A 25,045-nucleotide genomic window follows, 5' to 3' on the forward strand; every position below is an offset into this window, starting at 1 on the left:
CATTTTTAATGGTAAAAGCAACCAATTTTAGAAGTTTGTAATTAGGCAGGCAATTGGATATAGGGGCAGCAACTATGAAGAGTTAAGTACCGAAATTCAAATATGGCAGCTCTGGTGAGGCAGTGGAGGAGGGGGCACCCAGAATTCCATTGGCCTGAATCACCACTGTGTTACTCCAATTTCACACCAGTGGAGTTATAGTGGTGTAAATATAGTATAGTACACTGAATGAGGCCCAGAGCTGATAACCTGTGAATCGTGGGAGGTTTAAAAATGAGTTTCTGATTGCTGGATGTTGTCCCACCTTATGTATTTGTGTAAGCAGAGTCAGGATGAGCTCTACCCTGACATCTGGTGACGAGTCATGGTGGGTTGTGGAAAAGAACTTCGGGGGCTGATCTCATTTGCATAGGCACACCCACCCTGCCTAGATGGTCACTTTGGCTGCTGTAGGAGCCCCAGTTTCTCTGTTATTGGGGCAGGAATAAACTGTTATTATCCTGATTATGTGAATCAAGGACAGTGGAACTGTACTTGGCCTTTTGCTATGATGGAGGGACTCACCATCACCTAAGCAGCACTCGCTAGGCAAGGGTCATGGGTTCCAAAACCCAGTGAAGGAAGAGAGGCTGGGGACAGGTATTAATACTTGGTGGTATGGACCTTACATGTTAATTGCACTTCCTCCTCTCTCTCTACTGTGGAATATCAGAACTACTTTTGATTCCATTAGGAGTCTAGTTACAGGTTGCTGAGCTAAATTCACTTTGGGCTAATGGTGCGCCAGGACTGAGGCTCCCCTACTACAAGCTGAAATCACAAAAGAACTAAACTTACTAAGAGCTGAAATCACTGAGTGTTGTGTTAAGTAGTGGGGGAGCCTGAAGATATATTGTGGAGCAGTTTGCAGGACGGCTGGCAGAGCAGAGCAGTTTGTCGGATACCTGGAGCAGCTTATGGGGGCAGCTGGCAGAGTGGAGCCCCATGGAGAGGTGGGGCAATCAGCTTTGGACCACGTAAGGTGCCCCTTAACCCCCTCCCCCATCTCCACCCAGGTTGGGAGGTAAAACTCTGCAGATAAACTTTTGAACTCTGGGGCTGCCGTGACCAGGGACAGAGACTTTTGCATTGTTGGACTTTTGGGACTTTGGGTTGCTGGACTCAAGAACCAAAGGGAAAGGACACGCCCCAATTTGCTTGGGGTGGGTTTTTTGCTCATGGGTTGTGTTATGAATCCTGTTGGTGGTGTTTCCCCAACATAATGCCACATTGTTTCTCTCTGTTATTAAAAGGCTTTTTGCTACACTCAGACCCTGCTTGTGAGAGGGAAAGTATTGCCTCTTGGAGACGCCCAGCGGGGATGGTATATATTTGTCCCAGGTCACTGGGTGAGGGCTCGAGCTGGTTTTGCATTGTGTTATTGGAATGGAACCCCTAGATACTGAACCCGGCCCTTGTTGCTGCCAACTCTGACGGGCAGAAGGGTTACATCTGAATAATTTAATTTGATTGTTTGGGTAGCTCCAAGAAATCAGGTAATGAAGATTTGGCCTTTAGGACTTGTCTCCACAAACACACATTGCACTGGTTTAACTAAATCAATTTCTGTGTAGCTAAATTGGTACACTCCTCCCCTTCCCCCCCTCCCCGTGCAGACAGATTCAGAATAAACAATGCCAACTCCTGAACTGCCAACTTTCATTCCTGGAGCACCTAAGTGTCCCATGCTTTGCTTGCAAGATCTGGCAGAATAGGCTCAAACCACAAGGAAGTATTTGTTAGAAGGAACAAATTAATGAAGAGTGAAGAGAAAGCAAATTCAGGGAGGAATGATGCCACAAGAGAAAAAAAACAAACACACACCTAAACACAATGTCCAAATAAAATAAATTTTATTCAGAAATGAGAGGAGGGAAGAAACTTTCTGTTAAACTGAAGAAATCAAGTGAAGGAGTTTTCATAGAAACCTCCTGTTAGGATATAGATATTCAGGCCTGTCTGTAAAGACCTATACTTTAAGAATTTATGTCTATGTTTCTGCTAGTTATAGAGGTATAAAAGAAAGAATCAAAATCACTGTCTGACTGTATAGGGCCTTTTCTCACTGTGACAATCTGAGGCCCTGTTCTTAGCAGAAGAGGCAGCCATGAGCTGGGAAGTGTATGGTCACACCCTTACATTCCAGACTAGTCACATTAAAATAAGGTGCTGTTAGGCATAATCAGGACAGGATTATATTCCTATCACCTCAAAAGAAAGGGGAGAACCTAGAAGATCTAAAGAAAACTTAGTTTGATAGCATCCTGTCTGGCAAGAACTCACTTATCAATAGCAGGGGTGTGAAATCCTCATTTCTTTGTTGTTCTATCACTGTAGACTCCATTTCTCTATTGTTTATTTGCATGGTCTCTGTCTGGTTCTGTGATTGTTTCTGTCTGCTGTATAATTAATTTTGTTGGGTGTAAATCAATTAAGGTGGTGGGATATAATTGGTTAAATAATCATGTTACGTGTTAGGATTGATTAGTTAAATTTCAGTAAAATGATTGGTTAAGATGTAGCTAAGCAGAACTCAATGTTTACTATATAGTCTGCAGTCAATCAGGAAGTAAGGGGGGAATGGGAAAAGGGAATGGGAGTGGAAAAATTAGAATCATGTTTTGCTAAGCGGGGGGGAGTGGAAACAGGGACATAGGCAAGGCTCTGTGGTGTCACAGCTGGGAAAGGGGACATTAAGGAAGGAAATTGGAATCATTGCTTGCTGGAAGTTCACCCCAATAAACATTGAATTGTTTGCACCTTCACACATTGTTGCTCTCTGTTCATGCAAGGACCACCAGGGAAGTAAGATGGTGAAGGAACAAGCCCTCTAACACCTCCCTGCTCAAAAATTACACCACTGGATCAGGATTACCTGTACTAAGGTGTTGAAGTACCCCGTGCTGGCTGACACCCTGAGAGACCAGGGCTACAAGATCCAGATCCACGCCCTGGTCATGGGAGCCCTGGGCACATGAGACCCTCACAATGAGCCGGTATTGAGAGCATACAGAGTCAGTTGACACTGTGCCTGGCTCATGAGACAGCTCATGGTACCTAACACCATCAGGTGGTCCAGAGACATCTACACGGAATACATCACAGGACACTGCCAGTACCAGGTTCAGTAACCGAGAACACCGACCAGGGAAATAACCCACTTCCTTCTCTGATGGACTGAGGGATGCAGCTCACCCATGTACTTATTCTCTACACCATGGGTGGCATACCTGAGCCCATTTATCCACTGATGCTTTAAAAACTCCCACACTCCAAGCTGGATCTATCCTGGTTATGTATGTACCTTGTGAACTTTGTAACTGATACGGTACACCTGGGGTCTGGCTTGGGTTATGGGGGATTGCAAGTATCTTCCCTCTTAGCTTGTGTAAATTTGATTTTAAACTTTAATTCTAACTTGTTAAAACACACCTGGGCAACTACACTATTTTGCTACCTAGTACATGGCTTGTCTGCTGCAAATTAACAGATAAAATTAATAATTTGCAGGAAGTTTAAGAAATTTGTTAACTTGCATAATGCTAAATGCATACTCTTGGGGGGGGGGTGAGAAAACCTGGATTTGTGCTGGAAATGGCCCAACTTGATTCTCCTTACAATGTGTATGATATTGTGATCACTTTAGATAAGCTATTACCAGCAGGAGAGTGGGGTGGGGGGAGGTATTTTTTCCATGCTTTGTGTGTATAAAAAGATCTTCTACACTTTCCACAGTATGCATCTGATGAAGTGAGCTGTAGCCCACGAAAGCTTATGCTCAAATAAATTGGTTAGTCTCTAAGGTGCCACAAGTACTCCTTTTCTTTTGCAAATGCCCCTGGTTTCAGTTAAATGAAGATGGGGTCCTGCAACAAGGTCCTCAAGGTGACCTGAATGAGAAAGTTTCAAACTGATTCTAGATCTTTATAAAATGAAGGCATCTATGCAGATGGTTAGCTTTACTCATTGAAGTAGTCCCATAATGATGGGGCTGTTTAGCCAATTGAGTGGCTGAACATGCTACAGTGCTTTGATATGGAGTTTATATCCTCCACATTGTAAAGCTTGCCTGACTTAAGACCAAATGCAACACAATGTATACAAAATAATGCAAATGCATATTGATGCAGTCCTGCTATTGTAAATTCCTTGGGGGATGTTTGTACAATACCCTGCACTGTGGGGTCCTGGTCTATGTTTTGTTTCCATAGGCAATACCACACCATGTTTCTTTAATAGGTAATTACCATTGCAGTCTATTTATACAGTGGCTGCTATTATAAGGCAACACTTCCCTAGTGGAAGAGTTATTTCCTAATTATAGGAGAAAACTGTAGCATCTTACAACTGTGTGCCACAGTAAGTGCTGGCAATTAACTTTAGACAATAGTCACAGATTAAGAAAAGCCACCCAAACCCATATGACACAGTATATCTAACCCATCACTTCTTTGCTACACAGTCCCTTCCCAATGTCAGTTAACTGCTCAGAAAGGTGGATCTGTCAGGTGTGTACATTCTAAACCTACCCCCTTACTGGTTCTTAGAACAGATGAAGAATTTGTATCACCTCACTGACTGACAATAGAGACTTAAGATTTAGAGGTGTACCAAGCACCTCACAAGAATGGGGTCTGATTTTAACTACAACTTTTAGCTTTTTCCTTTTTTGGAAGTTTGGTAGTAACAAAAGTAACTAAGAAAAAGTTTAAGCTCAGTTTTATTTACTCAATGCTTAGACATTTACAGATGCATTACAATATATACAGTTTCTATTTACATATATAGTGTTCCATTTTATAGAAAGAGTAACAATACTTTAAAGTAATTTACAAACCTTTTACTTTTGTAGACTAACATTGTAATAATACTTGGAAGGCAGTGTTGCCTAATGGCTAGTGATTTAGACATGGTCATATTCCTGGCTTGAGTACTAGGTGACCTTGGGCAAGTCACTTCACTACCCTGTGCCTCAGTTTCCCCATCTGTAAACTGATAAGAATACCAATCCTCCTTTGAAGATTGCTGTAAGAACTAGGTATTGTTAGATGGTCAACTTCAACAGGATTTGGATTTGGCTCCTTATGAAGCCATTAAATATCTGGAGATTAGTGAAGTTTCTCTGGTCTGCCTTGTGTCTTATACCTCTCCTCTAGCATTCTTGGGGTCACATGTGGCCCCTGATTCTCAGTATAATGAACTTATGTAGAAAAAGAGCTAGTACATTATGCAATTAAAGAGGACAAGAACATGGAAGTTTTACATAAAGTAACAGGAAGAGGATTTTTTTAATCAATGCATGATAAAGGGCACTGATCCTGTTGCTAGTGAGGTCAACGGCAAAATTTCCCAAGGAGAGAAATTGACCATTTGCTTACTCATTTTTACATTACAGATGAAACTATATTCCACAACACTGAACTTTCTTTGTTCGTGAAATATATTTTTCCTTCCCTGAAGTATAGCATGAGTTATTTGACTACAGGAAGAAATGATGAGTTTAGAAAGACTGGATATATTAACCCATGATCAGATGCATGTAAGTTTTATATAAACTGTTCAAACATTAAGTTTTTTAAAAAGTAACCTGATTTAAGTGTTTCATATTTTTACGCCACTGAACATTGGCTCTAACAGCTGGAAGAAAACATTGTCCTGGGGACAGTTGTTATGACAAACACAGGTAGTGATCAGCATCATTGGCTTTTTGAGGATTTTGCTCTGGGGACACTGGAATTCAACCTGGATTGTCTTGGTGTTGTGTGGTGTGCAGCATCGTCCATCAGTGCAGAGCCCACAATAGCGGGGTTTATATGTCTGTATACTAGTGCAGTTCTTGTACTCAAAATGAACAGCTTTCAGTGACTTCTTTGTTCGGACACACTTTTTCCCCTTCTAAGAAAAAGATGAAGGGTCATACAGGCAGTTCAGTATACTAACAACTGACTGAAAAACAGAAGAAAGTTAGAAACATGCAGGTTTACCATGGGGTTTGGAAACCTTGGGCCTGTTTCTTGTCTCTTCGCTAGTGCTATAGCGGTCAGACTCCAGTTACTTCAATGGACATTTATTACTATCAGAGGCAGATTAGGGTTTTGTGGGGCCCTGGGCCAGAGCAAATGGGGGCCCATCCCCACCCCTTCCACCTGTAGTCCCACCCACCCACTCCTGCTGGGGAGTGGGGTTGGGGCACAGGGGCTTGACCCACTTGCCCAGCAGCTTGACCCACTTGCCCAGCGGGAGCTCTGGGCAGGCGGAGCAGGGGTGCCCATTTTTCCAGGGCCCCCTAATTGGCCAGAATTACTATTCTCACCCATGTGAAATTTGACCCAGGCCCCTTAATTCATGTATTGCACAAGTCTCTAGTAAGCAACCTCTACTTATTCTGTGGTAAGGCACATTGTTGACAATTAAGTGTACTAAGAAAAAAATCCAAAACCCTTGGCCAAATTAAACCTTTGTGTAACACCTCTGAAGTCAGTAAAGTTGCACCAGGAAGTTTAGAGACTAAAAAGGTTATTAATTATAATAAATCCTATGAAACATACAGATGCCAAAACATAGTTAACTGACAGCACCTCCCTACAAATAAAACTTCTATAATGCATTGGAAAAAGCAAAACTGTTGCTTGTTTGTGGGTCTGTTTAATGCACTTGAAACGCCAGCATTATATTTTGTATTTGAAAAGATGGAGGCGTTAGGGCAACAAAGAACTCACTCTAGCAAGTGCATGGGATCATACCTTATCAATCAGCTGTTCGCTCTCACAAGGTCGCACCATGCAGAGTCGTGTCTGCTTCACCATCTCACACTGAGGATTCCTGTTTGTAATGCGTGTGGAAAAGCCCATTCCACAGCTTTTGGAACATGAACTCCATTCTGTCGTCTGCTCAATACAGTTGGAACTTGAGTCAGAGACGACATCAATTCCAAGAGTCGATTCTTTTCTATACACTATAAATAAAAAACCCCAAATACTCCATTACAATAAAAATAATGGATTCCTGTAAGAGTCCATTTGAACACCACCTAGTTCATTAATAGTGAACAATCAGACAAAAATAAATTCTCTAAACTTAGGACTTTGAAATAGGATTTAACAACTTTAAAGCAGATTACTGGAGTGCTTTTTAGTACTAGAGATTTGTTATTTAGGTGTTTGAAAGGTGCTCACTTGACAGCCCTGGAGACTGAAGTCCTGTTTATCAACAAAATGGGTACTGCTTAGTGCAGTCAGGAGTACAGAAATGTAGGTACACTAGCCCTTTCCATGCATCCCAACCTAAACTGGAGGGGAGAGTCATTCAGTCTCCATGCCCAGTCTGACAACTTTCCCATCACTGCTAGTTGTGATGAAGATTTTATTGCCGATCTGCAAGTCATGTGTGAATGACTATGTTTTACAAGAGGTTTTATCTTTTTATTCTTTGTCAGATTAGTCACCAAAAATTTAGGTATGAAATATAATTTCAAAATCGTTACATCTTATTGAACTGTAGTAAACAGCAGTGAAAGTAAGATGATTTTATGGCTATGGGAATAAAGCTAACTTGTCAATTATTAAGAGTGATGTCAGTCAAAGTACTTACAAAGACTGATGATTGTTATGACACTGTACTACCATGTGTTAAGCTATAAAACAAGTATTACCAGTTTTATGGTTAGCTGGTAAAGGGAACTTTTTTTTATCATAGGAGAGAACCAGAGTGAGTCCAAGTGACCTTGGAACACCCATTTCCTGAGCTAGGGCTTGGCTTGGTTCCCAGGGGAACCTACGGGCTACATCATTGCTACAACTCTTGCTAGAAGCTATTCCACTATCCTCTTGCAAAGTAAGGCTCCAAAAAACTGGAGATGTTGTAAGTGATATCTCCAGTTGCAAAATGGCAGGGGAGAGGGGGAGAAAGAGGCCAGGACCAATACTGACAATGTCCAGGAGTCAATCTGTCATCAACAAAAAGCAAATGATGAGGAATAGTAGGATGAGGGTGGCAATATTTTGTATTTACATCATGCAGTACCTTTCAGATATTTCAGAGCATGTTCTAAACTGTTACTAGAGCTCAATATTCCTGCCAGGCAAGAACCAGTAAATATTGTTTCCTTTTTCAAATGTGTGAGCTGATGTTCAGCAGTGTTAAGTGACTGGATCAAGGCCACACTGAAAAGCAGTATGCAGTGGCCCCAATTCCTACCTTTTACCACTAGATTTACAGGTTTACCTTACAAAGAACTGATGAGGTTAACTACAGTTTTAAAAAGGGAAAAAAACATTCATCATTACAGAAAAGGTGGTGGTGGTTGGGGGGCGATGTTACATAGCTGTATTTTTTTTTTTTTTTTAAAGCAGCAACTAATACTTGTTTTTTCTATAAAGGCTCCTCGGGTTCCTGGAGAACTGAGCTGAAGACTTCCCTAGTTTCCCTGCCAGGCCAAGTGACAACAAGAGGAATGAGAACATTTGGAATGGGACGATTCTTTCAGATCCACTGACTGACTGTATCTGCACTAGTAGTTTCCCCTAATGTTGCCTGTTGTTAACAGCTGTAGCTATGGGAGCTTGAACATACACAGGTGCTGGAAGCTGGTGCCATTTTAACTACCATGTCTATACCACATCTTCCACCATTGTTACCACTGGACGGAAGTTTTAGGAAGAGCATCTAGTATAGACAAGGTGATTTCTGTAGTATCTGATGTTACTTAGTCTTGTAGAGAAACCAGCAAGACTGCAGATCTGGGAGCAGTAGGACTGTTGACATGGCTACACTGGAAACTTACAAGCGCTGCCGCGGGAATGCTCCCGCAGCAGCACTTTGACGTGCGAGCGTGGTCACGCGGGAGAGAGCTCTCCCAGCGTTCCTGGTAATCCATCTCCACGTGGGGATCAGCTCCCAGTGCTCGGAGCCTGTCTACACAAGCGCTTTAAAGCGCTCGGACTGGCTGCGCTCAGGGGGGTGATTTTTCACACCCCTGAGCCAGCAAGTTAGAGCGCTATAAAATGTAAGTGTAGACAAGCCCTCAGGTGGTTGGTTCCCCCTCCCTGTGGCCTTGGGAGAAGACTGTAGAGAGAAAGCCATCCAAAGTCTCCTGCACGTAGGAGTGGATACGGTCAAAGCAGAGACCTTCGGTTCTCGGAGACCTTTCTAGAGGTTTGACCAGACTCTCTCTACCCTCTGCTGAACGGTTGTTTGCACCAGCCCTTTCCCTCCCAGTCTCTACACCTTAGCTTCACTCCACAGCTACTCTACATCCCCCTTCCTTTCAGGATATCACTTCCTAACTAACCCCCCACCCCAAAAGAATCAGAACTCACATGTTTGCCACCATCCCACCGTTCACTATGCTTGTGTTCTACTCTTTCCCCCACCCTCTTTCTGCCATGTCTATTTAGATAGCAAGCTTGTCAGGGCAGGGGCCATTTGCTACTCTTTGCACAGGGAGGGTTCCCTCTTGGTTGGCCCTTAGGCACTATCATAATAAAATCATTTCTCAGGGCGGCCTCACCTCTGCACACGCTACCAGGTGTAGTGCTTATGGGACTAGTGATTGGGCACTGCTGTTCCTGGTAGGTAGTGTTTGCAGGATCAGGCCCTGGTTTTGTTTTAAGAGGCTAATTACAGTTAAAAATGGCTATGCATTTGTTTCCTTTGGGGGTGTTTTCAGTGCCTTTTCCAATTCCACTTTCATTCCTATTTTCTGTATAGTCACTAGTGACTTTGGATGGCTTTAATGAATGTTCTATATGCATTTCTTATAGAAGAACTGGAAGTGGAGGTCTAGTTTTGATAACCAAGTGGGCATTTCCAATACACAATCATTACAGAGTTAATTTGACTGCAATAGCTAGTCTGAATAGCTCACCAGCCATAGCAAAACTGCCCAAAGTCACTTCCTCTTTAGGGTCACAAGTCCACTTCTCACAGCACTCTCCTGGGACTTCAGTTTTCCTTGGGAAAGGGCAATCAGGACCAGGGAGCAGTAGGTCAAGGTTACAGCGGGGCACACAGCCAATCTGACCATCTCTGCAGGCACACTGGTATTTACAGCTGGGCTGGAATGTCTCCCCACTCTGATAAATAACCCCATCGAACACACAGTTGTCTCCTTCAAGCACTGGTATAAAGAGGGAAAAGTGCAGGAGTTACATGTAAAACCAAGACTACAGACAGGCAGCCGCTATTTGCTCCACTTCATTGAAAGAATGACAACATTATTATAGCAGAACACATTGATGGTACGAGATGCTGCAGTTCTGAGGGGAAAGATTTCTCCTCATTTACACTTTAGGAGCTCAGCTTTGTCTGCCACACCTGCTACCCCAGGGCTTTGCTGGTGAAAGCCCGAGGTGATGCCAGGAAGAGAAAGCCCTGAGGAAGAGGTATCCAAGCGGCGATCTAAAGTAGGCAGTGCCATGGTAGCGCATATGGTTAGCAAACAGGAATGTAAATCACAGAAAGAGATACATGGGGGTGGAGGAAGGGAGCGACATTTTCGTAGCTCAGGAGCAAGCCAACAGATTTCCTTGGTGCCTGAGCATCCCCATGGCTTTTCGCCCTGTGAGGTACTCCCGGTTAGGGGCAGCCACGCCCACCTCTAGCCCCCCGATCTGTGCGTGGGGGACGGAGAAGCGTGACAGGCTCTGCCCCCATGGGGTACCCCAAGGCGCTGACGTCCCTCGCTCCTCCTCCCAGCCCCGAAGCATCCCGGCTGAGCACTGCCCAGCCCGGCACTGGGACCAGCCGCGATGCTCTCAGGCGGGCCCCGGACCCGGTCTCAGGCTCCGCCGCCGCACTTACCCATGCAGATGCCCCGCGCGGCCCCGGCGCTGCGGGCGCAGTAGAGGCCGCTGCCCTGGTCGCAGGGCTGCCGCTCGGAGCAGCTCTCCCCGCGCTGCCGGGCGCACACCAGGCAGCAGGCGCAGCCGTCCAGCACGGCGGGCACTCCCGGGGCGCAGCGGGGCGGCGCTGCCCGGCACTGGCGGCCGCCGCACTGCGCGGGGCACGGCGGCGGCTGGGCACTCACCTGCGGGGCAGACAGGGGACCAAGTCAGCGGGCTCCCTGCGGCCCGCCGCAGCTCCGACCCCCGCACGCCCCGCCCTTGCCTTGCACAGCAGCAGAAGCAGCATCAGCAGGCGCCGCCTCCGGTCGCAGTCCCGCGTCAGCCTCATCCTGCTGCGAGTCCCGCTCCGCTCACCTCCCTGCGTGCAGCCCTTCGGAGCCGGTTATATAGAGCGCCTCTGAAACCCCGTCCTCCCATTGGGTAGCCCGGGGGCGGGGCGCGGCGAGGGAACCAATCGCAGGCGCACCAGACTCGGGCCCTCTCCGTTCCAGCGCGTGGCGGGGCGTGGCGCGCGGGAGCTAGGCGGGTGCGGGGAGCGTGGTGGGAGCTGCCGCCTGGGGCGCTGGGAATGGGCTGCCTGAGCAGGACGGGTAGGGATGGGACAGGGGTGCAGGAAGGAGGAAGGGAGACTGGTGTTCTCCCTGCTCTTCATGCATCGGATGAAGTGAGCTGTAGCTCAGGAAAGCTTATGCTCAGATAAATTGGTTAGTCTCTAAGGTGCCACAAGTACTCCTTTTCTTTTTCCCTGGACACTGTAACTGCACTCTGCCGCCTGTCTAGGGGTTAATGCTCTGGAGCTGCCAAATGCCCAGATAATCCAGCTCTTTAACAGAAAGCCTGGAAGTAGGTGCCTGCTAGCCAGACCCCGGATGTAGGGATTACCTGCCTGTGGCCGGGGCTCAGCCCTGTCGGAAGTCAGTCTGTTGTTGAAGGGAATAATTTCCCAGCCACCAGTTTCAGGAAGCAAAAGGAAAGAAAAAATGCTAATTGCCCTGGCAAGTGCAGAGTTGAGGCATGAAGCAGGTGGAGGCGGGAAGATCGTGGCAAAAGCATAGAAGTCCCTCCAGCAGCATCCTCACCTTTTTGCACTTTGTGTGTGCACACAGTACCTCCATACTTGGGTGCTTCTAGAGTTCTCAATAAGGAGTAAGCAATTTGCTAAGATTAGGCCAAAAGGTTAATGGGTGGGTCGTTTGAGAGGATCAGCGCTATTGTTTCCCTGAGCCTGGACTATTTGCTGCAGTAGCATTGAGAGCATCAGTGCAGGAGTTAATATTAGGTGGCATTTTTAGCCCACAGTATTGCCAACCCCAAATGCTCAAAAATCATGAGTCAGGATTACCAAAAAACTCATGATTGGTTTTAAAATAATGAGATTATGTAAAAAAATAGAGTCAGTGTTTTTTATTTGCCTTCTCCTTTTTGAGCCATGAGGGTGCACTGGGGTTGGGGGGTCACATTTTGAAGTTTTCTTTCTAGCCAAAGCTAGAAGTTACTTTTTCTTTAAGAATGAAGGCTGAAATCATCACATATCCACTTGACTCCAGGAGCTGGGGCTTTAAGCAAAACAATTAGTATAAGACTTACGACAAAATCATGAGAGTTGGCAACAGCAGTGCTCCTTGGACGAGCCTGGGAAGGCCCCAGGAGATCTGTGAGAAGCCTAATGTTACTTTGTTGCTTATCTGGGCTCAGCATTTTCTGTTGGGAATCTGGACTCCTGTCTGTTTTCTGTTCTGTTTTAGCTGATATACTACTCCCATCACCATGGTATCTAAGCACTTTCCCATAGTGCATTCAGCAACATGACCAGCATGTGACACATACTGTTCTTTCTTCCTCCCTTCAGGCAAACTGCAAGTGCCCCTGGGAGAAAGTGATGAGCTTTATGCTAGTTCTTATATCTTGCAGAAGTTTTTCCCAAAGTCTTGGACTGTCAGCCCCAAGATTGGGCCTTTGACCCTTCACAAGACCTCAAGGTGCTACTCTAATAGGTGTAATAACTAGAGGGGGTGGGGAGACTTTTGAAAGTTTGACAATTTTTTGGTGAAATTCTGTTTTTCATCCCGCTCTAAGTATTACGTGTGCTTCATCAATATAAATAACACTGAATATGCACTAACAGGAGAGGGAGTGTAAGTCACCAGCTAGCTATACAGTTTCCCAATTTCAGTCAGAGTTCATTCAGCATATGCAAGCAGGTATATTTACAGCAGTAGTTTGTTTTAATGGAAACTCTACTCAAACTCCTTCACCCTCACACTGCTTAACGAAGAGCCCCTGTGATGTCTTGAAAAGACACAGTCCTCTGTATGCCTATTGTATGTGCATGACTGTGAAATGTGTGCAGAACCCTGAGCATCAAGCCGTGGGAATATTTTATAGACATAGCTCTTGTGCTCTGTAATGGGAAATTATTTGAGAATTTAGGGTGCCAAATTCAGGCCAAGTGTAATCAGGAGTAACTACTCTTAATTTATTTTATTCATCAAGAGCTGTGCCATGAATATCTGAAGGTAACCGCCCCAGGTCCCGGGCAGACCCTGTTGTGCAGAAAGCCTGTATGCACAATTGTCTGAAGCAGGTAATAAGTAACAGAATCTAACTCAGACTGTTAAACAACATCATTTGAAAATAAACAAAAATGGAAGACAGACTGGTGAAGATTGGAAGTCTTTAAGCTTAAAGAACCAACAAGTTTCTTTAGGTTGTTATAAGATTGCTATAGCAACCAGCCAAAATAGTGATCAGCACAGAAGGATGTTGCTATAATTGGAATCACCAGATGTGTGTTTTGATTGGGACCACGTTGCCACATTCTTCTGGAAGGTACTTGGTAACAGCTAGGTTGCTGAATGACCCAGCTTGCAGGAGAGGGCGCAAACCATACCATCATGGATGTCAGCCTCTCCTTCATCTCCCAGGACTCACAAATCTACCATTACGGCTTTGGCCCTTTGTTCTCTTAATGCTGAACAGTGTTCTGGCCAGACCAGGCAAGGATAGGGAACCAGATGGTACCACGAGCTACACGGAGTTACAGCTTGAGTGTGAACTTGAGGTTTCTGCAGTCACCACCTACCTAATTTGTCATTTCCCCTTCCCTGTCATGTTTCTTTTCTTTCCTAGCTTTCTCTTGCCTTCTGGATTAGCTAGCCAAGACAAAGCCACTTTTTTCAGGACTGCGGCCAGAAAGACAATTTATAAACAATGCTAGCAGTTGGACTAAAAGAAGTTTGCCAAAACATTAAGAGTGTCTAATCAGATGCCATGCTTTCCCTGTAATTTTTTCAGCACTAAGTTGTAAGAGAGGTTCTGTATAAGAGAGATACGCAGAAGATGCATTTTCTCTCCCCCTCTAAGTCTTAAAAAAGACAGACATCAGTAACAACAACCCAATGCTATTAATAGTCAATTCCACCCTCACCCCTCAATAAGAACATTTCACATGGCTATTTAATGCCACCCAAAGATTGTTAAGCAAAGGAGTTTCCCCTCTAAAAGACTATAAAGCTACAGGGAAGGAGAAAAAGGGAAAGTAAAATAAAATGTTTAACTATTTAAAACTTGAGAAGTTAGCTGTTTTTATGGGTGCTCAATATACATTTTAACCATTTTTTAAAAATTGCCACAGGCCCTCACAGGTTAGTGTAGCAAGCAGCAAACAAGAGTTTTAAAACAGCTTTGCTGTTATTGGGCCCAGTGCCCCTCCCCAGCATATACAAAAACCTGCCTTTCCCAGGTACAAACCTTATCCAAAAAATGTAAGTAATTCCTTTTCAAGGTGTAACAGCAGTTCCAAAATAAAAAAGTTCTTCCCCCTACCCCAGGATATGAAACAATTTAAAATAAAGTGCCAGCATTGATCAACCATCTTACACTATGCTGCACACCAGAACTCTCTCCACCAGCCATTCCAGCCCTTTTTCCTCTCTGGTTGATAGGCAACTGGTCCTGATTGCCTGTTTGGACCTCCCACATTGGCTGTTTGGACCTCCCACACTTTTAACTCCTACTTGCGTGACCCTGGATTTCTGCAGATTAGCACAGGTAAATGAAGGATTTTGTAATTTACCACATCTTGGGTGATCCCAAACCTCAAGTCTAGAGTCATCCTTATACCAAGACAATTTAACTCCCTGGGATACAATTTAATCTTGTAGTAGAGGATATGATCAAACAAAATGAAAACTATTTAAAAATCACTACAACAGCTAATGAAAATTATGCTATGAATGAAGATTAATTAGAAATGAAAGCAACATGAAAACTGTTAACACAAGACTACTACTAAGGTCACCAGGAATCACTTTGAATTTCTTCACCATATATAGATTAAAATGAGTTTCAATTCATGAACTGAAACTTTAATTTGATGAGGGATTATTTTTAATGTAGTTTACAAAATTCAGGCTATCAAGAATTTATGTAATTACCTTATTCTTTTCCTGGCCTCCCGAGACTGAGAGCTGTACATTCCCAGCATCTGAGATTGTGACAGTCCTTTACCCAGGTTGAGGATGAGGCACTTTTTAACATCAAGGTACCAAAATACACCCCCCCCAGAATCAGGGCCAGATTTCGGGGCACTTCTTATATGGGCATGCTGGGTCTAGATTGGCTGCTTCTCACAGCCCTCCTCCTACTGGTCACTTCCCCCAGCAGCCTCCCTAGACCTCTTAACCCCCTCACTTGCCAGTGTGGGGCAGATACCCCATCACACAACCCACCAGGCATGTTCAGCAGGCTGTTCTACATCACTCTGTCCCAGCTCTCATCTGATCTGTGTTTTCCTTACCTATCTCAGGATTCAGTATGCCCAGCAGGCCTCTGGCGGATATTTACTGTATTTAAAAAAAAACAACAGTATATTATAGACTGCACTGATGAATTTTCTGCCACAGGTACGTTGGGAACTCAGTTACCCAGAGTTTCCTTGCTGGTTGCATGAGCAGATTCCACAGAAGCAATGGATGAGTTGGGAGGGAGGGGAAAACGTATAGAAGCCCTTCCTTGCCACTGTACACAACTGAGGCTAAGCTGCCACTGAAATTAATCATAAAGCTCTCAGCACCTGGAGTAACTTCTCCAGAGAGTTATTTCAATTATGGAGGCAAATACCAGTGAAAACACACAGGAACAATGTACTACAGATGAGTAAGGGAGCCTGCCTGGGACTAGTTTAGCATGTCAACCCTTTTCTTGTTGTGAAATTTAGGAATCAGATTAATTTCATTACAAGCAAAAAGCTATGACTAGAAAAGCAGCATGGTCTACTGGGTAAAGCCATGGCCAAGCACTCAGGAGAAGTGGGTGATATTCCCAGCTCTGACACGGACCTGCTGTATGACCTTGAGTGAGTCACTTCTGCCCTCTGTTTACCTTTCCACTTTTTGTCTATTTAGATTATTTAAGCACCTTAAGGTGGCAACTGTCTGCTACTGTGTGTACATACCAAGGTCCAATTGTGCTAGGCGCTATCTTTGTTGGCATTTATAGATGCTACTGAGATGCAAATCAATAGTAATAAAAGTCATACAATAATTTTTTGATACACCTTTAAAAGTTTATATTGGTATTTTAATTTTTTTCCTAACAGCAACCATTCCACATTGACTTGTCACTTTGTTACACCTTTGGCTTCATTTGAATGCTTTGGCTTCTATTCATGGATTTCAAAGTAATTAAGGGTTATTAATGAATTAATCCTCACACTATTAGGAATGAAACACAATTGTCTGACTTTTCCATCTGGGGGAAACCAAGGAACAGAGTCCATGAGTTGCTAAAGGCCACAGAAGAAGTTAATTTCAGAGGAAGGATTAGAACTCAAGGACTCCTCATGCTCCGTCGAGTAGTCGGACCACTAGATCATCTTAAATTTTATAAATTGAGGCAGAAAGGAATCCTGATTCTGACTGGGATCCACATAGGCAGGTCCTCAAAGATATTTAAGTGCCTAACTCCTTTAATTTCAATGGGACTTAGGTGCCTCAATGCCTTTGAGGATTTAGGCCCCAGTGACTAAAGACCACTCCATCAGAACCATTGAACTTCCAGACAATGGTTTGGAAAAAAGGAAGTGTGATGCTTCCTCCCCCCTAAGTAATGAGCACAGGATGTTGCTGAGGACTATGGCCAAAAATTTGATGCTAGCTTTATTCCAAAACTGTTCGTTGCGTCAAAACTGGCCCCAGTGCCAGGTAGCATGGGGCTGTAGTATAATGAGCTGTGCAGGCAGTTGCTATTCTTTATTCTCTGTTTATTAATTTGAAAATGCATAAGGACAGTTCTATTTCAAGCTATACTTACAAAACAGCATGACAGCAATCAACGATTTATGCTTCAGACATGCATAATTTACACACTATGAAGCTTTTATAAGCCAAACTGATTTCTCATGAGTATATACATAGGTATCTGTGTCTATACATTTGGTTGCATTAAAAGATGTGTTTTGATTGGCGTAGTTTGCCAAGTGAATCAGATCACACCGCATCTGTGATCTGTTCTCATTGTTATTTACCACCCCGCCAATCTTTGTGTCATCTGCATATTTTGTCGGTAATTATTTTATATTTTCTTCCATATTGAAAAATATTAAATAGCATTGGGTCAAGAACCAATCCCTGCAGGAGTCCATTGGAAACACCCTCACTCATTGATGACTCTTCATTAGATCTATCTGCATGCACACACACGGGTTGTATTGGAAGTTTCACCTTTGACTTTAATGGGAGCAAAACTGGGCACTATAAGGTTGATTATGCCAAAGTTATTGCTCATCTAGGTAACAGGAAATTTTTTTACTCAAGCAGGGTTTTGCTACATAGCTGCAAAGAAAATTATTCTAATCAGACTGTGTACAATACCAGAGGAGAAGTACTCATCTGTGGATTCTGAACCCTCTCCCAATTCCCCGTTATTATTGCTGGGAATACCCAGCCTCTGTTACTGGAAGAGCAAAGACACCACTCCAGGTATTGTTGAAAATTTACCAAGCAGCACTGTGTCCAGCAAAGTAATTAATACAACCATTAATTTGGTTTCATATGTACTTTGTCTTAGTAAATCATTGGGCCAATAACTTTGACAAAGCCTGTGATACTGCACCTCATATTCTTCATAGTTGTATAATTATGATGCATTTTTTTATAAGATGTGTCTTGTCAGGTGTCTATGGAAAAGTTATGATTTGCTGAATTTGATTATCCTAGTTGTATGCATGTATCATTTTTGTATCTGAAGTTATGAATATTGACTATGTATCTGTATTTCAAATGTGCTTACTCTGGAAAACACCCACAGCTAGCCTTTCAGGTACAACAATGAAGAAGCTAGAAAGTGCTGATGGCCCATCAGCAAAGACAATGGGACATGAAAGAGCTAAACCTTCTGGTGAACCTTTCAGCCAGCCCATGAGTAATGGCTGCTGTGACTCAGCAAGGGGCATGTGACTGGACCACATGACACTGACCTCCATTTTGGTACCTGTATTTTTCCACAAACTGGGCCGGGAACTAACTTTGGAACAAAGGGCTACCGCCATATAGAAAAGCTATATAAGGTGAGGTGTTGCCTTGTCTAGGAGCCTCATTCCCCACACAAGAACACTCCTGGAAACATCTGAGAAACAAAGACTGAACAGAGGGGGAAGAGCTGGTCCCAGATTAAAAGGATTTCTAGCCTGTGTATGGAAACCTGGTGGACTGCTTGTAGCATCAGCCAGGGTGAGAAATTGCTAATTCATATCCAATCTTTCTAGTATTTTAGGCTTAGTTCGTGGTTTTGTTTATTTACTAGGTAATCGGCTTTGATCTGTTTACTATCATTTATAACAACTTAAAATCTATCTTTTTGTACTTAAAAAACCTTGTATTTTTGCTTTATCTAAACCAGTGTGCCTTTGAGTGAAATGTCTGGGGAAAAGTCTCAGCTTGGTTAACACAGGCTTGTTGAATATCTTTCCCACATCAAGGGAAGAACAAACTATTTATGTACTACTTACACTGTACAAATCCCTGTGCAGTGCAAAATGGTATAATTTTGGGTTTATACTTCAATGTGGGATGTGTGCCCGGGGAGCTGGGAAATTGACTGGTGTCTGCTGTTTGAACTCATGTAGCTCAGTTTGGATGAGTGGCGCCATATACTGTTGTGTTGGGTGATAACAGGGCCTGGTGAGGCTGGTTGTCTCTCCAACCAAGCCATGTGAAAATAGGGCCAACTCAACTGTGTGTCTTAGAGTGTTTCCCATAGCTCCCAGACTGCACCTGGTGGTGACATTCTGTCACAAAGCCAATGTATTTTCTTTATTGAATTCAACTAAAGCAGTGTCTAAGGCAGGGGATCTCAAACTTATTTTTCAGGGCCCGTGTTGTGTGGTATACACACCCCATCCTCACTTGGGGCATGGTGGGGTTGTGGTACCACTGCGGTTACAGTCTGACAGTCTTTAGGCTGAAAGCAGCACGGCCCAGATGCCAGAGACAATATGGCTGCCCTTAGGGTCAGCATAGTTTAGCCCAATGGCCAGAATCAATTACAGAGACCCTTGCATTCAGGGTAGTGCGGCCTAGCAGCCAGAGTCCATATAACTGCCCACAGACACAGGGCAGTTCTGCCTAGGGGCCAGAGTAAATTACAACAGCTCCTATGTTCGGGGCAGCACAGCCTAGCAGCCGAGTCACTTGCAGTGGCCCTTGTACTCAGGGCAGCGCAGCCTAGCGGCCTGAGTCCATATAACAGCCCACAGATAAAGGACAGTGCAGCCTAGCAGCCAGTACCCAGGGAGCCACCACTGGCGGGTGGGAGTGTGACAGTCTGGTTAGGGGGGCCCTGGCCCACCCAGGGCCCCAACCCAGGGCCCTAACAGTGGCGGAATGGTCCACCATGGAGTCAGCAGGGAATCCCACTGAAACACACTGACCTCACTTGGATGGGACATTACCACTCGTGCACTCTCCCTGGGTTACTTCCTACCCTGCTTCCAGAAGCTGCAGTCCTGGGGTATCAGGGTCTCGGGGCTCATCAGCAGGGATGATTCCTTGGGGCTCCATTGGCCATAGACCTCCAGTCTGACTCTCAGGATCTCCGGGTCCTACAGGCAATGGCTGTGATGGCTCTTTGCCAAAGGTCCTTCCCCTCCTGCATTCCACCTGGAATGAGCTGGGCTGCTCCCTTTTATACTGAGGCAGCAGTTGGAGCATGCCCAGCACGGTCTGAGGGGTGGGATTTCCGCCGCCCATAGCATGGGATTAACCCTCTCTTGTCCAGTGCATGGTATGCACACCCCGGCAAAGCCCCCCAAATGAAAATATTTCAGGCTGTGATGAACTCCTCCCTCCCCCCACACACACACCACAAGAAAGTGATAGTAAATTACTGCACAGACTTATAGGAGCACTAAATGAAGCATGTAACCATTGTCCCTGCAGTCAAAGACTCTGAAGCCTCTCAAAAAGTGTAAAGCAACAGCCTTCACAAATAAATACATTGACATTTAAGAAACTTATGTAACCCTTCTGCCAGGTGGAGCCAGCAGCAACCAGGGCTGGGTTCAATATCTACGGGTTCCTTTCCATTGATACACCACAGAACCAGGTCGAGCCCCCACCCAATAACCTGGGAAAATTACACACCACCCCTGAGTGCCTCTGAGAGGCAATACTTCCCCACTCGCAAGCACAGAATCTGAGTGTAGAAAATAAACATTTAATAAAAGGAGGGAAGTAACTTGGCATTAATTTGGGGAAACACCACAAACAGGGTTTATAAACATAAACTGTGAGTAAAAGACCCACCCACAAGTAGGCTGGGCAGTGTCCTTTTCCCCTCAGGTTCTTAACTCCAGCAACCCAAAAGTCCCTTTCACATGCCCGACCCCACTCACAGTTGCTGTCCTTGCTCAGTGCAGACCCAGAGTTCACAGGTGCATCTCCAGAGTTCACCTCCCCCTGCCAGGGAGTAAAGAGGCATCTTACTCACTCCACTGGGTGCTCACCAGCCACCTGCTCACAGCTCTCGTTGTGCCTCTGCACCACTGCCCTGCTGGCTACTCATCATGCCTTTTTGCTGCTGCCCTGCTGGCCACTCATTTGCTAGCTGACTGTCAGTCACCTTCTGCTGTGACCTCTACACACCAGTCTCTCAGTGATTTTCAGCTCTTTTGTAGGCTGGGTAGAAACACAGTCCCACCACAACTGATTTTTTTGTTCTTAACAAGTTTAGTTCTTAACAGTCCTACCGCAACTGGTTTCAGCTCTGACTGAGCAATTAAAATAATAAAAGAGGCTCCTAATAAAGCCTATTTAGATCTATTCTTTAAACAGTGGAGAAGAATAGGTTAAGCCAATCAGGGGGAGGATACACAGCCTCCAAACCAGAATTTCTGCACATCCCCACCATCCCCACTTACTTTCACAGAACTCTGACATTCAATCCCCTGCTTAATGAGGTTCTTTCAATTGAGGGTGCCCCCCTTATTTGGGACAGGTTAACCACAGTCCTGCTCTCCTGTATTCCTACAATAATTACAACCTTGGTAACCATATTTCACTACCCCTGCATTCAGTACTAAAGTCATTTGTACCCAACACCAGCCAAAGTTGATCCTTTGACACAGCTATAAATGATGAATGTCTAATCAGAGCAGGAGAAAACTATTTACATAAACACACCCATAGTCTCTTCCTCTCCCAACTAGCTGTCAGGGAAGCATCCATTCACACCCTGCTTACACATATTTTCTGAAATAAAAAATAGACAACAGGATACAGTTTGAGGAGCTGGAAGCCTTTTCAATTGTGGCAATAATCATAATTGTCCAAGGATTGTGGCTTTATACACAACTATGTACAAACAAATAGCTGGACACTTAATGTGATGGGGGCTGATGTTTTGATGGGATACCATACATCTTGGTTTTCCTGGACATGGCCTCTTTTTTCGGTCTTCCGATCTCCATCCGGGCAGATATTTGAAATGTGAAAAACTTTCCTGAGAATCTATGACCACTTTCATGGAAGTTGTGCGAAATGTATGGGGCTTGTGAATAGGGTTTTCCTGTACACGACTTCTTTTTTGGTTCTCCGATCTCCCTCGGGGCAGATTTTGGAAATCTGAAAAAATGTCCATGATCTTTCCTTACCTTCAGAGCTGGGCAGCTGGAGAGCAGCAGCTGCTCTCTGCCACCCAGCTTGGAAGGCGGTACTGCCACCAGCAGCGGCTCAGAAGGAAGGGTGGCACTACCATACCATGACACCCTTCCTTCTGTGCCGCTCCTGGCAGCGGCACGGCCGTCCCAGCTGGGCACCTGGTCAGTGGCCACTACTCTCTGGCCACCTAGCTTGGAGGGCGGTGCAGCAGGAAGGGTGGCAATACTGTCCCTTGCCACCCTTCCTTCTGTGCTTCTGTTGGCAGATGAGCACTCGGGCAGCAGCCACTGCTCTGTGGCCACTCTGCTCAGAAGTGGAGAAGAAGGAAGGGTGGCTATACCACACCATGCTACCTACCCTACCTTCTGCCCTGTTGCTAGCAGCAGTGCTGCCATCTGAGCTGAGGGCCCGACCAGTGGCTGCAGCTCTCTGGCCGCCCAGCTTGGAAGCAGCGCAGAAGGAAGGGTGGTGGTGATACCATACCATGCCCCCCTTGTTTCTACACGTCTGCTGGTGGTGGCACTACCATCCGAGCTGGCTGCCCAGCCATAGGTTGATGCTCTCCTGATGCCCAGCTTTGAAGGCAAAGGAAAGTTATAGACATTTTTTTATATTTCCTAAATCTGCCCGGAGGGAGATTGGAGAATGAAAAAAGAGGTCATGTCTGGGAAAACCCTGACATAGGGTGACCCTACTCCTGGCCCTCCCTACACTAGCCTTGCGACACCCCCCCTTTTGGGTTGGGACCCCCAGTTTGAGAAAGGCTGTACTAGGATATTCCCCAATGACTCTGAAGTCCAACAGGGCCAATAGTTTCTGGCAGACCGTTTCCCACAACTTCCGCCTAAGGAGTTGTAGATTCTCAGGGACCTTTTTCCTCGTGTTCATATCCACCTGATGGTAGGCTAGGTAGGTTTGTTCTAAGAAGACTAAGGGGAGGTCTCCAATTAGCCATTGTATTTGCTCTTTCTGTTGAAGCCAGAATCATGGATTAAGGGCGCTTGTGGGCCGAGCTCTGGTGCTGGTGGAAAAGGCAATATGAGGAGGCCCTCTTGGTCCTTCCAAGCCTTCAGCAAGTTCACCTGTGTCTCTTTTCTCTTCCCTGGATGGCGGATTTGATATCAACTGCCCTTGCCCTTTTTACAACCTTGAATGATCCTTGCCACTTGGCCAGGAGTTTTGACTTCAAGATTGGCAGCAACAACAAACACTAGCACTGGGCTTAAATTTTCACATCCTGGCCCCATTATTGTAGGTCCATTCCTGGTTCTACTGAGATTTCAGAATGTTCTCTCTCAAGAAATCCTGCAGTGTCTCCAAGTTTTCCCTCAAACAGAACATGTATTGTACCACTTTGGTTGTTCTTGGGTCTGGCTCCTCCCATGTCTTGTGGAGGAGATCTAGGATCCTGTGGGGCTGCCTCCCATATAGTAGCTCGAATGGGGATAATAGAAGGCATGGGATCAACCGGGCTCAGTGATGGGTAGGGCCCTACCAAATTCACAGCCATGAAAAATGGATCATGGACTGTGAAATCTGGTCTCCCCCCATGAAATCTGGTCTTTTGTGTGCTTTCACCCTATGCTATACAGATTTCACCGGGGAGACCAGCATTTCTTAAATTGGGGGTCCTGACCCAAAAGGGAGTTGCAGGGGGGTTGCAAGGTTATTTTAGAGGGGTCATGGTATTGCCATGTCGTCAGAGCTGGGTGGCCAGAGAGCGGTGGCTGTTGACTTGGCACCCAGCTGTGAAGGAAGCGCCCTGCCAGCAGCAGTGCAGAGGTAAGGGTGGCAATACCATACCATGCCACCCTTCTGTGCTGTTGGCTTCAGAGCTGGGTGGCCGGAGAGTGGCGGCTGCTGACTGAGGGCCCAGCTCTGCAGGCAGCAGTGCAGAAGTAAGGGTGGCAATATCATACCACGCCATCTTTATTTCTGTGCTGCTGCTGGCGGCGGATCTGCCTTCAGAGCTGGGCTCCCAGCCAGCAGTTGCTGCTCTTCAGCTGTCCAGCTCTGAAGGCAGCGCTGCTGCTAGCAGCAGTGCAGAAGAAAGGGTAGCAGTACTGCAACACCCCCTACAATAACCTTGTCATCCCCTCCCCAACTCCTTTTTGGGTCAGGACCCGTAGAATTACAACACCATGAAATTTCAGATTTAAATGCTGAAATCATGAAATTTATGATTTTAAAAATTCCTATGACTGTGAAACTGACCAAAATGGACCGTGAATTTGGTAGGGCCCTAGTGATGGGGATATGAGGCCTTGGCCCTCCAGCCTGTTCACCAGTTGAGTTCCAGGTTAACAGAGTCCAACAAAATGTATACAGTCCAACATCTCCACAAAAGAAAGAGTCTTCAACTCACCTCTGGTTGCCTGTGAGTGGCACACGTTTGGCTCAGGGCTTATAATGTCTCTACCCTCTCTTCCTCTCCAAGGGGGGAAAAAGAGTCTATGATCCCTCCATGAAATGTATGGTTAGTACAGCAGCCTGGGCATTCCCTCTCCAGTGGGCAGTCAAATGCATCACGCATGATCCTCCAGAAGTTAGATCAAAGGGTTCTAGTCTTAGGGAAAGGCTCGCCCCTCCTCTCAGGCCTGGGATAGCTGCTGCTAGCAGAATCTCTCCTGCATCCCAGACTCCTGCTGCACCCTTATTCAGGATCTACTGAGGTAAGTCTCTTGTTCTCTGCTGTTCTCAGCTGTCTGGCTTTGTGTGGTGAGGTGTCAGTGCAAAGGACTTCCTCTCTGTTCCCAGGTCCATCAGGGGATTAGTAGGGGAACCCAGGCCTGCCCCCCCCCCCACTGGGTTCCAGCTCAGGGCTCTCAGGCTAGAAAAGGAGAATAGGGTTTGCTGACTCTGACAGTGCCCTGAGCTCCTTCCTACCTTCCCTCAGGCCTCTGTAGGCTCTTAAATCTGTTGACCTGTTCACCCCTTTCTGGGGTGATGTCCCTGGGCGGCTCTCTAGCAGTCTGCTGACAGGATTTACTTTGTCCTGCCTCCTCA

At 45.4% G+C, this 25,045-nt stretch overlaps 1 protein-coding gene across 1 annotated transcript; it reads right to left on the reverse strand.

The window, feature by feature from the left end:
• Positions 1-4,774: 4,774 nt before the first annotated feature.
• On the reverse strand, positions 4,775-11,250 carry CCN3 (cellular communication network factor 3). The gene is made up of 5 exons (XM_084620349.1): positions 11,146-11,250; positions 10,840-11,065; positions 9,905-10,156; positions 6,783-6,994; positions 4,775-5,934 (listed from the first exon to the last, which is right to left on the reverse strand). The coding sequence occupies exons 1-5, from the start codon at positions 11,209-11,211 to the stop codon at positions 5,641-5,643; spliced, it is 1,050 nt and encodes a 349-aa protein (XP_084476475.1). The 5' UTR covers positions 11,212-11,250; the 3' UTR covers positions 4,775-5,640.
• Positions 11,251-25,045: the final 13,795 nt, after the last annotated feature.

This window comes from Lepidochelys olivacea (assembly GCF_965140295.1).
Source record: "Lepidochelys olivacea isolate rLepOli2 genome assembly, chromosome: 2".
Taxonomy (NCBI): domain Eukaryota; kingdom Metazoa; phylum Chordata; order Testudines; family Cheloniidae; genus Lepidochelys; species Lepidochelys olivacea.